Source organism: Pterocles gutturalis, unplaced genomic scaffold (genome assembly GCF_000699245.1).
Source record: "Pterocles gutturalis isolate BGI_N339 unplaced genomic scaffold, ASM69924v1 scaffold16224, whole genome shotgun sequence".
NCBI lineage: Eukaryota > Metazoa > Chordata > Aves > Pterocliformes > Pteroclidae > Pterocles > Pterocles gutturalis.
Genome location: NW_010136102.1, coordinates 85,515 through 101,824, shown reverse-complemented (window position 1 = coordinate 101,824; position 16,310 = coordinate 85,515). Strand labels below are relative to the sequence as shown.

Sequence of the window (16,310 nt, the reverse complement as noted above, 5' to 3'; positions counted from 1 at the left end):
TCCCTGCTGCAAAGCTTTAGCTGCTGCTGGCATCCTTTGACACTTGCCTTTTTCCATGTTAATTAGAGCATACTATATTCCCAGAAGGAAACTTAAAGGAAAGAAAGATGAAGGTCAAGTATTTTTCCAGGATCACTTTACTGGAAATTTTAGAGCTTCTGCTAGCTTCTAAAAAGGAAGATTACTGCTTTACATGTAAATGGAAAGGTTTTGAACTGATTTCACTTTGAACTGTGACTGCAGAAGGATAACACTACATTACATTTCAGAGGTACTTCAGAATCTGTTCTGTTGACTTGAGTGACACAAGCAAGTTTCTTTTCCACTTGAGTTTGCAGTTAAGAAAGCTAAGGAAAAAACAGGCAACCTTACAAGGCATAAAAAGAATTATCAACTAACTTCTAGTTATAGGGCAACCACTGGAATCTGCGTCCAGGCACACAGAAAACGTTTCCATTAGTCCCGGTACATTTAGTATCTGTTGCTTCCAGACAGTGTGCATTTGGTGATGGATCCCTATATCCCACAGAAGTCCCTACAGAGGGAAAATTCAAGCAGACTAAATCTCGTTGATGGTAATCACCCACAAAGATTTCGGGCTGAAGCAGATTTACTGACCCAATCTTAGCTATGACAGTTATATTGAGAAATGCAAGTGTGGAAAGTATTTAAGGGAACTCCACTCAGAAATAAAAGGAAATGAAACTCATTAAACTCCAAATTAATTGGATCACTGTTCAATTACAAGAATATTGTCACACAGCTTCATTTAAACATCAATAAATAGCTTTCTTAAATGGGTATTTTGGGTTGCAAAAATGAAGCCAATATACTTGGCACTTGTGATTTTTTTGTTTGCATCACTATGAGGCATTCTCATGAAAATGCTCACAGAAGGATTTTAAAATCCCATCCCCATATTCTTTGTGCCCCTTTTGATGAAAATTTTAAGTTATAACTCAAGACTGCAAAGTGCTTGATGATGTTGAACATTTTTAAGAGAGAAGAGAGAATCAGTGATGGAGCTTTAGAGCAACAACCACAGACTCGATCTCTGTGAACACTCTTTTTTGCTCTGTGCAAACAACATATCTCACATGTTGAAACACAAGGTAGCTTACGGACTGTCAGAAGAGAAAGTTTCAGTTATCCCCTTCAGGTTTCTCATTCACCTAATTTGCCATGTTTCTTTTTTTTTTTTGATGTTTCCAGAATAGATAACCGGGATTCCTGCCTTGAGGGATAAGGGAACGCCATTTTCCCATCCTTGAAGAGCCAGTGCAGGTGCAGCAGACGGGAACTGTAGCAACGTGCAAAGGATGATTAAAGAAAATGCCTGAAACGATCTAGAAGTCGTACAAACCACTACTCTGAGATGATTCTCACAGCTATTTTCAGATTTTTGCATTGTTACATATTCATAGCCACCAGCAAAAACTAGGAGGTATTATTATTCTGCATTATCCCAAATCAAGGCTGCTTCACCCACCCATGTCAGAAAGGATTACAGTGAGCAGTTTCCCAGTAGCCTATAGTATCATTTCCCAGCCTGTATTCAGTTAACAAGATTTTCCTCAGCCAGAAGGTGGGATACAAACTCTTCTGACTGTCGAAGGTGGGTCTCACATCCTAATACTCCTCCTTGACTCAAATTCATTAAGTACATTATTTTCTCTATATTTTCTTTCATTTTCTTGTCACTTCTTTACAAAAGAAATGTAAGAAGTATATCTTTTTCTACTTGGAAAATAATTTTTGATGCTTACATAATTTTCCTAAGATCCCATTTGCCGTGGCCTCTCAATGCTCATCAGTTCTGCAGTCTGGAAGGAAGAAGAGGAGCCAAAATTCTGCGGGAGTGAAATGAGGGTATTCATGCAGTGGGTGAGAATGACGACGAAGTGTGTTGCTCAGTCCCAAGTAGTTATTACCATACCATCCACCCAAGTAATATAACAATGGAGCTCTGTTAACATGTGTGGTGACCGACTGACTGAATACAGGAGTCAAGAAACATCTGCTCCACTCCTATTTTGAAATGAAAGATAATGTGACAATAAAAGCTATATGATTTAAAGTCTGAGCTCCGTTAAACCTTGCCATATTGTTTCACTGCCTTTCCCCTCCTTCCCCCAGTGAGGCTCCATAAGTGAATCAACAGAGGAAAGACAGATGTCCAAGTACTTGAGAGACGCACAAATACAAGCCCAATATCCTGAGCAGTACTGGAATTTTAGGCATTGATTACCATCCACAGTGATACTATAAATCTATAAATCTGACCTTTTCTATATACGTTGGTCCCGCACAGTACTCAGGTAACGCCAGACAGGATGAGGAGCTATTCAAGGGAATGGCTTCTTCCAGTGGTTTTGTGTGCATGGCAGGATTACAGAGCTTTATGTTATAGGTGAATCTCACCTGATAGATAATCCAGAGATGGCAGAACAGAGAACTTTTTAATCACAGTTAGAGCTGAAAGAAGAGATTCTTTATAGCTAGAGTTTTGCAGGCAGAACTCAAGGTCCTTACAATCCACGGGAAATTCAGAAATTAATCCCATTTGAACCTTGACCATACTGGTGAATAAACTGATTTTTTTTTTTCGTCGTTGTTGTTCTGTTGAACTTCATGTGAACTTATTAATTGCTGGACTATATCGTCCCACTGAGTTATTACAGTTACACTGTTAATAGGTTCTATTAATGTCTGAGTTCATCTTCAGGTCGTGGGTCATTAGCTGAGGCATGGTTTGCATTGTGGCCTATTTTTCATGAAAGGCTTATTAAGAAAGACAGAGACTATCAATGTTAATACCATTTACTTTTCAAGAATCTAATGAGGTCATTAGTTTCCATGTTTAATTGAAGTGCCAAATGCAAGCATAGAAGATAAAAATGCAGTTGACCTCATCTTTCTTTCAGTTGCACAGGAATATGTTACTCTATTCGTCTCTCCTGCCTATTTTTGGATGCGTACGTTTTTGCAGGAAATGAAGCAGGCATAGCGATACGAGACCCATGCCGCGGAGTACCTCTAAAACAACCAAATGTGTGTTTCAGACTAATTGCCTGTTCTCCTTCGCTTAGATGACAGTGGAAGATTCAAGTGCCTGAAACCAGATGGTTTCAATAGATTACGTAATTTTGGTTATTTTTGCAGAACAAGCTCTTACAATATTATTCTGAATACACGGCATATGAAATTACTGTAAGCTGTGTAAGTATGCTTCACATTTTCTGCACGAGGGAATCGCCTGAATCTCAGAGGGAAAGTACAAACCTTATTTGCTGTGTATATTAAATTTCTCTTGACCAAAAGCTTGTAAACTGCTACAAAGATTAGCTACCTGCGCCAGCAGCCTGTCTTCATGAGCAACACCACCTAAAGACAAGTACAATGTTTTATTGCTCATTTTGTTCCAAGTGACTTTTATCTCGCAATGAGGTACACTGTTTTATATACAGTTTCTTTTCCTCCCTTTTGGCAAGATAGAAATCTATGAATTTTACAATGTTTTCATTATACACCAAGCTTCTTCACTACACTACTTCTGACTATGAAGCCGGCTCTGATACTGCATCAAATCAGTGTAATGTAGCCATGCAGCACAAAGCACACCAGCCCGAGGATACAAGCTGGAACGTGAGATAAAACGATTTACATCTAAGAGATACAATACATGGGATTTCATGTTGTAAACTCCTGGCTGAAAAGAAGTTTCTCAAAACTTACATTGCTCGTTCACATTCAGCAGGTATCCATCGTAGACTTTAGATTAAATTTCAATGAGAACGTTTGTATTTCTGTATGCACCTAATGAAATCTAAATATAGACCGTACCTCATTCCGATTCTGTCACACACCCAAAACATTTAATAACGCAGTCTGATGCCTCCAGGGGAAGGGAGAATGCGAACAAGTTTTTGTTTCCTGCTTCACAGATACTTTCACCTCTAGATATTTGTTCCAGAAGGACACTAATCATAGGAAATGACCTAAAAATCATCAGTGTTTACAGCTATACATACTTAATAAAAAGAACTAAATGTTGCTTGCCAAGTAGTTTTATATATATATTTTAGGAAGCCTGAAAATGTGAAATCAGGCATTTTTCCCCCTGAACTGTACTTTAAGACACTCATATAAACTGAAATCAGCCTACAACAGGCAACGAGCGGCTGTTGTCTGCTGAAAAGATTGAAATATGCACCTTTGTATAAACAAGTCCTCTTCACCAGCTGCATTTTTAAAGACTGAAAGTAGGCATAAACTGTTAAAAAAAAATCAACTTTCCTACAAGCATCATTTTGATCTCAGACAAGATATTAATCTGGTTGCTAAGTTACTACTTCCAAATCCAGGTCTAGGCTACCTCTGAAAATTCAGAGACAACAGTGAAAGGCAAAATGCCACAGAAAACTGCTCAAACAAAACATGCCATTGAAAAAAAAAAAAAAAAAAGAGACTTCTACAAAAGGTAGAACATGCATTAAATAAGCTGGGGGGGAGACCAAAAGGCAAATTAGGAAAGACCCAAATTAAATTTTTAACTTAAACCCTCGCAACAGGTCCATTAACCTCTTCTAGCTCAATACACACCTCAGCCTTTAGAAATAAATGCTGGCCAACCCTTCACAACTTGGGCAACAAACAGGGGAACAAGCCAACAAGGAGAGATGTTACACAACCTCGGATTTGAAAGTTTGCACAAAATCTTATTAACAGTAGTACCAGCAAAAGCCAACAGGAAGAATGGCTAGCCTGACTTCTTAGAATGAGACAAGAAAGGCGCCAATTTGGACATGCAAACTGCACATCTGAAACAGCTTACAGTATTTCCACATTCTCACAGTGTGTTGTAATTCAGGGTGCTTGTGCCACACAACCTTGTAGATCTGAATAAGCAACAGCTTGCAGTAAATTCAAAACAAACTCATTTCCAAGAATAAGATATTTTCCCACAGACTCAAGCAACAGGCTTCCAAGAGTTCTAGCATCCCGTGATGCGTGGCTGAAAAGTTTGTAACCAACTGCCAAAATGATCACCCACTAAAAGGGAAAAAAACCCTTCCATTTAGACACCAATAAAAAGGAAAATCATTTAACTCATATTTGTTCGCAAAATCCAAGGAATACCTTCTACTTGCTTGGAATTACTCTTTCAGAGTTAAATGATTTTATATACATACGCACACATACACATGCGTGTTTATCAAGATTAATAGTGACTTTAACCATGAGCATGATATTTATGCTAGCATGCTATATTATTTACAGTAATACAATAATATAGTAATATACAACTAAAATGCACATAAAAATGTTTAGTTTACTAGTCAGTTCTATAAAGCCATATAAATAGGACTGACCCAAAAGTGTATTTATAACATTAATCAGTGAGAAAACAGTTTCCTTAATTACCACTGTGATTCTGCTGTGGTACTCCTAAAGAACAGTAAAACTCGCATAATTTTTCATTAATGTCAGCACATAAGAGAAAGAAACTACTTTGGCTCAGCTTGCAGGACTTGTGATCACGAAGAACACCTTTGATGGGTAAAATGAGCAAGTAGAGCAATCAGCAAGTGACAATTTAACACTTTCTTTAAGGGTAGACCAGCACTGTAAAAGCAGCAGGCAACAGCTTACAAGGAAGCACCTGAGATAATTACTCCTAAACATCCTCGGGTATTTTTCAAACCTCATTATCTGATTTAGATGGTTTAGACCTTTTAAAATAGAAAAATAATGTATGCAAATGCAGCACATTATCAGATGAAAGGTTTAGGTTTTATTATTTTTTCAAAAGAAGTTTTTATTGGTATTATAAGTTTCTGTTTACTTTTTCAAAATTGAGAGAGTTCATTTGGACATTAAGCTTTAAAATGAAAAACAAGTATTTTTTACATTATGGTTCATATGGTAAAAAATATATGAACCAAAACCTCACAATACTAAAAATTCTTATTAAAAACCCCAATAAGACTTCACCACCAGGATATATTTCAAACAAATTCTTGCAACCGTGTTCAAAGTATTGAAAAAGTTACTGCTTCGCTGCTTGCTTTTGCCATGTCCAGCAGATGAGATACATAATCATACACAGTATTCTTAATCTGCTTTGAGGGTAAGAAACTCGGATGCTTTAAATAACCAGGCAGGTTTTATTCAGGCAAATGACGAGATCTCACGTGATCAGTTACAGGCTCTGTAAACAGTACTGCTGTAATGCAGTCCCCAAAATGCTTCACTGCTCTTACAATACCTATTGTGAAATTATTTCCAGAACAGTTGCAAAGACAGAACAATTTCTTATAATACTTGTCAAATGTTAAAATGCCCCCAGTGTATGGGCAACAGTACCCGCACCAAATTCATCATTTCAATTCCAGCTTTACAGTATGTCATTCAAAAGAAAGAACGAACAGAAAACTAACTTTCCACCACCAAAAGAGGATACTACCAGCATATTATGCTATCCTTACTATTTAGCCTTATTTTTAAAACAAAAAACCCAACAATTAAACATAACTAGGTAATATTTTGCTGTGTGATGTCTTGAAGAGATTAAGCATCTTTGCTGCCAATCATCCAAGATGAAGCTAGTTTTTAAGTTCCACCAAAAAATGCGACTTACTCTAGGACGGAATGGGTTGCAGCCTGTGGATGGTAACGGTACAGCAGGAGGCAATGATCTACTCGAAAGACTTCACCACCCTTTTGGATATGCTTATAAAAAAACAACAAATCTTCTGGAACACCCTGTAAGAGAAGCAGTTATTCCAAACCAGGAAGTGACCAGTATTCATAGTTACAACTGAACACACATTTTATTTTTCTGCCAAATGAATAAGGTTTAACATCATTCTATTCATAGTCTTTCTGTATGTCTCCATGAAGTTATCTAACGGGTCATTAAATAAACATCTGCAGAAAAGATAAAGCTGTTAAAAAAAGCAAATAGTGTTATTTAAAAATTAAGTACAGCTGACCACAAGGACAGAAGTGGAAAAATAAACATCATCTCATTTTGACAGAGATATAAAGCTTGATACAGGTTAGTCCCCAAAGACAGAAACCCAGCTGCTGAACAGTTCATGAAGCCTGAAGCGCCAAGTAACCAAAGCAGTCTGCTGAAAGGAATCAGTGACTTCAGAAGTGGTTTTTCATTTTACTAGAATAATCGTTCTTTCTTCAGTTGCCATACATATACTGGTCTCTACTCAGGAAAGGTGAATCAGGCCCCATAATAAGAGACCTTAATAAAAACTGTAATAAAAACAACCTCAGAATGAGGCAACATCTGAAAACAAAAACATTTTTTTCTTGCAACTTATTTCCATGGTACATTCTTCCTAATGGGACTGCAAGCAATAGTGCTGAAACACTGCAAGAAAAAAAAATCTCCTAGAATTGTGGATCTATCAGGCTCTAGAAAATACTGAAAATTCCATGATCACATGCAACATTTCACACCTAAAAATCTTCATGCCAGAGATACAGTGTCAGAGGGCAATCTTATGACACATAACATTAAATTACATGTCATAGCATGTGAAAGCATAAACTCACCTTTAAAGACCAGCGCTGTACTGAAAGTAACAAAGCAGCATCTATTTACATTTTGCAATGGTGCAACTTCTTGAAACATGGCTAGAACATTCAATTATTCTATGTTTAAATACAGATTTTTCTTTCCTCCAACCCAGGGTTGAAAAGGTGACATTATTTTATCAGGCTAAAAATCTCCGATATATAAAACCAGGAGGTCCAAATCAACTATTTAAGTGTAGCATCAATAAAAAACTGAAAGATAACATGACAAAGTTGTGAAGGAAAAGTAAAAACAGGGAAAGATATTGAGATACATTTATTTCTGTAGGCAATATCACACAGATGACTAACAGGGGCATAAGCCTCAACCTCAACTTTAGATATTCTGTTTCAACACAGAAAAACAATAAGAGCACAAGTTTAAAAAAAAAAATTGAATTTTTTCCCCATTACCACAGCTTCTGAGTTTCTTCCTAATTAAGAAAATGAGATTCTCTAATTAAAGTGCTGGACACAAAATCTCTCTGTGGTTTTTTCTGGCCTCCTAGTTACAAGAGCAGCTCAGTCCAGTGCCTGTTTCTCATACCCACCGCACCGAGTGCTCATGTCAGACACGGTCCAGACTGAGCAGCAGACGGGGGTGGTGGGGGGAGAGAAATGAGACAAAAAAAGCTTTGAACCCTGGAAAACAAATCCAAAACACTCAGTTGAACATATGTATCTTGGGAGAAATCAGACCCAAATCAAGCTCTGTACTTCGCAGCTCCAGACTTCACTACATAATAGATTGCTTTAAGACACCAAACAGGGCCGTGCTCCCAGATTCTGAGTAAGATGGATTCTGATCCGATTGCTTGCTGAGGGCAGCTTATCTGTAGTTATTGTTTGTCTTTGTAGATATTTGTCTGACTTCTAGTTTAAGAGCTCCAATGCAGAAGAAAACTTTTAGAGATCTTCATACAATTTATGCTTTAGATGAATCTACTATGAAAGCCACAAAAGAAATCTGGGGGAAGTTGGAGTAGCAGACAGCAACCACAGTCATCAAAAATAGAAGAAAAACAAAAAATTGACTTCTTTCCATTTATCTTGTAGCCCTTTTCTATCTTTTTCATATTTTGGACTTTAATGGAAATATCAGGAGAGAATCAGGAGCAAAGTTTAAACTTTTTTTTCTTTTCTAGTCACACACTAGACTGTGCCAGGCAGGGCACAAATTTTGTAGCACATATCAGCTTACTGCAGTAGTCGTATTTTGATTGAGATATATGATTACATCCCATAGGTATCTGCAATTCATTTTCTTCTGGATAAGCATTTACATTATCCAAGGCAATCCTTAATACATATATTAAAAAAGAGAGTTCCTGCAAAAGTAAAAGGATCTTTCAAAATGCTGTTTGGTTCTGGAGTGCTCTTTTGCTTGACTTTAACTGGCAGAACTACTCTGAAATAAAGTACACTCCGCCCTAGGAAGGAGCAGGTGCCTTGTATTGCTCAGCAGTGGCCGCTCGCATTACAAAGGAGCAGCGCTGCCATGCGTTTTTCAGGGGAGGAAAGATGTTAACTGTGTTATACATCCTGCAGGGATGGGACCTCCTATGGCTCTCGGGCGAGGAAGTTCGTTGCAATACAAGTGTTTCTTCCCAGTTGAGACATATTATTGGATCCAGATGACATTTTAAACACCAGAAATCTCTGTCAAACAATGCAGCTTTCAAATAAAAAAACTGTTTAACCACTTTTAATACTTTTAATACTTTTAATGTATTTTTAGAAAATGAATACCCATAGCTAAAAGCATAACAATCCAGCATTTCAGCGATAGGCTACCACAGAAGTAGTTTTCAGCATTAATACAATTAAATTGCAGAGTTTACACGTTACTGGACTACATCATCTGTACTTTTCCACCTTACAGGTAAAACCCAGCCCTAACCCTGCTGCATTAGGGGATAAACACCTTGGCCTGCCTCACTCAGGGCTGCGCTCAGAGGGAAAAGACAGAGCCTGCAACTGCTCTGTCCTACGCAGCACGCACAACCATACGCAGAATCGTTGTTGACTTTAACATACTGCTACTGAAGAGGTGAAGGCGTTGTGTTTACCCTGCATTTTGGGCAGGTATCACTTGCTGTGCTGACAGTTGGCTGTACAGACAAGGGGACTGATTTTGTGTACGCAATGGGATGTCAAGCAGAACCTAACTTGGACCGAAGTAATTCCTTTCTCAAGGACCAAACTCAATATCCTACGATTCTTCTCTTGTCACCATCACATTGCTCTCTGTTTCTCACACTCCAGTGTCCTCAACATACACACTCGGCAAGGAGGTGCAACCACCTACCGCTATAACAAGCAATCCTGGCTGCAATTTTTGCAGCTCACCATCAGTAATGGTGAGGAGCATCAGTAGGGATGACGATACTGATCAGCAATTTTCGGAGGACTTTTAATGAAAGATCAACCCCCTGTTCAATGTTGTACCTAGTAATGCCTTGTCAGAGACGTATTGTAGCCCTGGGACAACCACCAGCAAGTACCGCAGAACTTTACGCTGACAGAAGTCTTTTTTTTTTGGTCACTTGGGCAGAACTTACCATTAGGCTGTACAGACATAAACAGAATGTAAGAGCTGCCTTCTACTGATAAACCTAATACAGAAGGTTGTCCCAACTGCCTCATCCATCTCCTTTCTCTCCATTCAGTCTTCTCTCAACCATCTTTGACACATACTCTTCCCCTGTCCTCTTCCAGCTGACAGGCACTCTAGTAGAGGTATCAGATCCTTGTGAGCAAAACCAGTGGAGATCCAACCTACGCAGTGTTCTAGCCAGTGAAAATGGGAAATCCAACACTGAATGCTTTCTCTTTCAAATACATGCATTTATAACAAAAGGTGATGACAAACAAGGGAAGTAAATCTATTCACACAGGAAAAAAACCTTCAGGTTTGGGAAAGCTTAGCCCTTCCTCTTCATCAGAGGCATCAAGGAAAACTGGGCTATAACTTGGTACACTTTTCACAAACTAGATAGCAACATCAGGGTAACTGCTGGACAGAATAAGCCAAATTGCTTTCATTCCTCAGAGGAGCCTAAAATTGGTGAATGGAAAGAATGAATCAAAAAGGAAGTAACTTCTGATTCCATACTAACCTAGAAAGACTTGGGAATGAGTTTGTTTCATTGTTAAATGAATTCATTTCATACTGCACATTTTAGAAGACTTGTTGTAAAAGAAAAACATTTCAGTACTACTGTTACACTAGAGTTGCACAAAAAGCAGATCAAATGGTGTATATTACAACAGCTAAGATTAAACATGAAAAAAAAATTCTAAACTCTGAGTCATTTAGCAAGAAAGCAGAGACGCTGAGTAAAAAAACCAAAGTACTTTTTTCTTTTTTTTTTTTTTTGAATAGGTATGCCAGCAGCTGCCCAACAGCATTTCCTCAAAGTCCTGAGCTAAATCTTGGACTTACAGAAATAACACATACAGAGGGGTTGGCTGCATGGAAGTGAACACGAAAGACACCCTATTTTAAAGGAAGTACTCCTGCCTCAGAAACAAACGCTGTTCTGCCAGGCATCAACTCTCTCACCAGCAAATGCCGTTCAAAGTGTGCTGCTAATGGGGAGCAGCTACTAAGCTGCTGGAAGGTAAAACTAAATAAGAAATTGCAGCTCTTCTCCAATTTAAATTTAAAGGTGAAAAAAAATAGGAACTAAAGTAATTTATCAATAACTATCCATCCTTTGGTCTTTCCCAAAAGTTTTACATTAAATGTCAACTGTATTTTTCTTTTGCAATGAACAACTTCTCACTGAAATTACTTATTTCAAGGAGAAATTTTTGTTAGTTGAAAATACTCCTTAGTTTAGCTTCCTTTTGGACAGTCACCAGAGGTAAGCAAGCAGAAAAACCACAAGCTAGCTCCATATGAAATAGCTATTAATAGCTTCTCTTCAGGATTATCCAATATATTCTTAAACCTCTCTTTCTGCAGATCTGTCACTTCATTTTTTGGCTCCCACCCAAATCATGTCTTCACATCATTTTGCCTTGATTATAAGACCTGAAGCCCGTAACATTTACTTCATTGTTTGGGAAATAATGGGTTATAGGAAACTCCAAAAGATTGCTTTCATCCAAATGTATTGGCACAGAGAAATTCACCTAAACAAAGATGATGGGGAAGTCAAATGGAAGGGAGGTAAATTCTAAATGATATTTAATAACAGACTAGCAAAAAATGTCATTAGACATGGGGCATGGGGTGAATTTTCAAATAGCTTAAGACATGTAATTAATCATTGGCTCCACCACTTTTTATTTCCTTTTTAGATCAAATACTGATCTCTGTTCAGCCTTAACTATACCAAGCCAAAAACATTAGTGCCTGTGTTTTATCCAGATTTTTCCCCAGAGCACCTTAATAGGTTATTTGACAGACTGACCGTATTTTAATTCATGTTCCAAAACCACAAATTCCTACTCAACCTTTCACCTTTCAGGCATTATTGTACCTGCTTCCACTTTCTGGAAGGGATGACATTTGTGTGCTCTGGCAGAAAAAAATGGAAAAACACATTAGTTAATGCCTAATAGCCTACAAAATTATCTTAGAGCTTTGCAGCATGTGCTACAGTCTCCTGTGCACCAAAAGACATTTTGACACCTCCTCAATTCATGCTTTCTGTGGCTTTTTATCACAAAAATAGATCAAAACTGAACTCCAGACACTTTGTTTGGAGCCACAGTTTGTATTCAGAAAGGCCAGTGGCTTATGATATACTATTCCATCTGGGGCTCATTAACAACAATTTCCCCCTGTTTACACTTTGAGATTAGTTTAGAACTCAGGGCTGTCACTCCATTTTTAGTTTTCATACACTTAAAAAGGAAGGTTGAATACAGAGGTGACAGGAAATTTGAGACCAAGTTGTGGTAAGACTCTAGAGAAAGAAACAAGTGTGCCATATTACAGTTGGGATGTCAAGAATAATTCTGCTTGAATAAAGCCAAGACTATACAATCTGCCACATTTGCACGGAATGGAGTCTGCAGGTTACCAATGCTCATTTATACAGTCCTTACCGTACTCAAGATTTCTTAGAGCATTAACTAAAACAACAAGCTAGTTGTTTTATCCTAGTGCCATTACAGACAAGTGACTAGAACAAAAGGACAACATGCCAAAAGAGACAAGTAATGTGCCTTCCCAGTGATCTCCATTTGGACATTAACAGCAAACAAAATCTGTTCTCCACCTGAAGAATACATTTTGGTAGAAGTACATGAAGTCCTTAGGCTACAAGTGCAAAATGTTAGGTTTGCATGCAAGTTTAAGTGCTCTGTCAAACATATGAAGCAATAACGCATCTACCACTGCACATGACTTTGTAAGTTTCCTACTTCAACGTGATACAGGTTCAAAGTCTGCTTTCCCATTATACAAGACAAAGTACATTTTTTTCTCAGCATAACTTTTTGTGATGCTTTTAGATAGTTATGACTTCTACACAATGATGCTAGAAGACACCAAAAAGTACAGGAGCAAAACAAATCATGCGGATAATGTCACACACTAATTTTCAAGTGTCAGTTCTGAAGGGTTTACCAAAGCCTTGACACTTCTTTCAATAGGGAAGTACTGCACTCTCTATCCGAATCAGCTGGATAACAGGAAGATTACTTCCCTTTAGTTTCCTAAAAAATTAAGTCAAAAATACAGCTCACATGACTCTCCTCCTAGCAGTGGATACTATTTAAAATGGTACTTCATAGGCTTTTGACCACTTCTATTGTGTTATCTTAGTCTCTGCAAACCATTAGAGCTTGCTAAAATCAACTACTTTTCAGTACTTCAGCTTTTATTATCGTATATCAGAGGCTGCATAAATAACATCTCTACCATTTCAGTTAAGCAGTGCAAAAAGAAACCTGTCAGGTTCCTAGCCACCATATGAAGACACTATTTAGGTTTTTGCTTGGACATTGCCACAGTGATTACATAAAAGGAATACATTGCCAACAACTGCAGATCTTGACCAGAAAAAAATGCTTATTTTTAAAAACATTTTGTAAATATTTAAAAATATCTGTTACACATAAAGCCTCTATGGACACAGAGAGATACATGCATACCTAACTGTAATTAAAAAAAAAAAATCATAAATTATATATTTATATTCTATCAGTCCACCCATGCTATTAACATAAACATCAAATCACAATTTCTTCCATGGAAGAATTATCTTCCATTTGTTCTAAGCACTGAAATATGAAGAACAGGTGTTTGGATTTAATTCCAAATGAGAAATGCAGCTTTTTGGCATGGAAACAGTTTAGCAAACAGAGAAGTCTGAAATGTGGAGATTTGTTGGCCTGTTTCTGTGTTTACTTGCAGCAATATGGCACTTACAGGTCACATTATTAAATACTAAGCCAAAAATGGAGATGGAAGTGATCAAACTAACTTACTCAGATCATGGGGCAGGTCAGAACATACACACACAGGCATAAGACCCTTCAGAGTACTCAGTACTAGTTTATAACAGCTCTATTGACACACAGAGAAAATCTTTCTTTGCCCAAAGGAATTGTTTTCAAATGAAAATGAATGAGTTAAATCAATACTAAATACTTTACAGTGCTAAATGCTAAAAGATTTAGGACTTGATTTTGCGTCCTCTAAATCCACAAAAGTAATGAAGTCAAACTTTTGTCCTATGTTCATTGCTTTGTTCAGATCTGTCATCACCCTTCTTCATGGGGTATTTTTGAAGGTCCTCTGTATGAGCCAGAGTTTGAGTTTGGGCACGTTGGACAATTCACAATAGAGACAAACAAAAAGTTTAACTTTTTAAACTAGGAGGAAATATCATGCATTGTGGCTGAAAAATCATTAGGATTAAGATTGTCAGTGTATTACATCTGAATAACCCGTGGCATGGTCCCTACATAACTATATATATAAAGCAAAACCAAAAAACTCCAAAAACCAGAACAAAGAGAAAAAAAACCAAACCAGAACTAAAAGCAAAAAGCACAGAACAATAGTCTGTTTAACTTAACCTCTTGAACTTTATCATTAGGCTTGCTGTTCTAGTATTGTTACTATGTTTTAGCTTGCTTGCTTTCTTTGTTGAGCTTACTAACAATGCTCAAGAAGGTAAGTCGAACATTCTTCAGAGAATGAAAATACAATGATAAGGAATAATAATAAGAAATAAAGAGCATGGGTCAGTGAATGTAGATTGTATTAGGAGCCAGGCACCACTCCCAGCTCTTCCACTCACCCTCCATGTAATTAAAGGACAATTTTTTTCACAGCTCTAAACAATTCTTTAACACCATCTCCTTAAATTGTAACTTTGTTGAGAGCCAAAATAATATTTGTATATCCTCATACATACATATACATGTGTGTGTGTCTGTATGTGTATACATATACTCTGCATGACACAGGAAGACTCCACTTAGAGGCTATAAAAAGAATAATAATCTTAATATGTTGTAGTTTAAATAATAAAATAGGCAATAGCCTTAGCAGATTATTTTTTTTTTTTTAGAGTACTATTAAATGAAGGCTTTCAAAAAAAAAAAATTCAGAACCATCCCTTCTAGCCCTAAAATCTCATCCAAACCACTGGAAGCAAAACCCCTCAGGTCCAAAACACACAGAATGGATCCAAACGCGTCTGAATTAGATCTATTTGCCAACATATTTCTACTCCTACCACAATAAATACTGCCAATAGACATCCCTGGATTTTATTCCATAAACGTGCTGGTAAGCCTAAAGCAATCAAATGGAACTCATACAGGAAATCGATAAAGAAAAAGAACACCTAACTGCCAGTGGAGGAACATTCCTCAGATAACAGTCGTTTAATTTGTAACCTCTCAGTCCTGATCCTTGAGGAAAAGCTACTTAACTTCCAAGGACAAGCCTGACAACTAAGATTGACAAGTGGATGTGAGGCAAGTGGATAAATGAGATTTAATGACAGTAGTTTTATGGCACATTGTAACCTCCTCTCCTCCCTTCTTTCATCATCTTAGGGATATAAATCTTTCCCCTTAGGAGAATGTATTACCATCTCTTTGCCATCCTGCACCTTTCTTCCTTCTGATCTCTTTCACCACATCTACCTCACCTTTCAGATATGGTTCAGAATGAAACTATGTCGACTTTTGTTTAGCTTTCAGGTATGCTGCATCTATTTCAGGGACGGAAGAGAAGCTTGAATGTTTGAAACCCTCTTTAATTTTTCTAGGTATGCTGACATATCTAACAAATGTGTTAGATTCACCTACAAGCTCCATCTCAGTTATGTCCTTCAACCACCAGTGTTACCCCAAAACAACTGTATTTGGTTAACGACTTTTTTAAAAAGCAGGCATACAGTACAACCCAGATTTTTCTAGACCTCTGTTTTGATCTATATTCCTTTGCCTAGTGTTTCTTAATAACAGGTTTAGAGCTTTCAGAGGCTATTAGACAAAGAGATGGTTCCTGGACTACATATCACCTGTAGCACTCACCTTTCCACCCTCGTCAAATTTTCCCACATGAAAAAACCATTCTCGAGAACAGAACCAGGTTGGCATGATCACAGTAGGTCCATGGGAGGTAAACACCTAGGAAAAAGGTGAAAAAAGCCAGTCTTAATTAACAGAATGTAAAAACCAACACCTGTTGGGGAACCAAGCAGACCTCATGCATTCACTTGACATCCTGAAAA

At 37.5% G+C, this 16,310-nt stretch overlaps 1 protein-coding gene across 1 annotated transcript in view; it reads right to left on the bottom strand.

The window, feature by feature from the left end:
• B3GNTL1 (UDP-GlcNAc:betaGal beta-1,3-N-acetylglucosaminyltransferase-like 1) overlaps window positions 1-16,310 on the bottom strand; it is a 118,572-nt gene that overhangs the window by 19,013 nt on the left and 83,249 nt on the right. The window contains exons 6-7 of the mRNA XM_010082188.1: window positions 16,111-16,206; window positions 6,641-6,765 (exon numbers count right to left, since the gene is read on the bottom strand). Coding sequence (XP_010080490.1) covers window positions 6,641-6,765; window positions 16,111-16,206 — 221 coding nt within the window. The remainder of the gene's footprint in view (window positions 1-6,640; window positions 6,766-16,110; window positions 16,207-16,310) is intronic.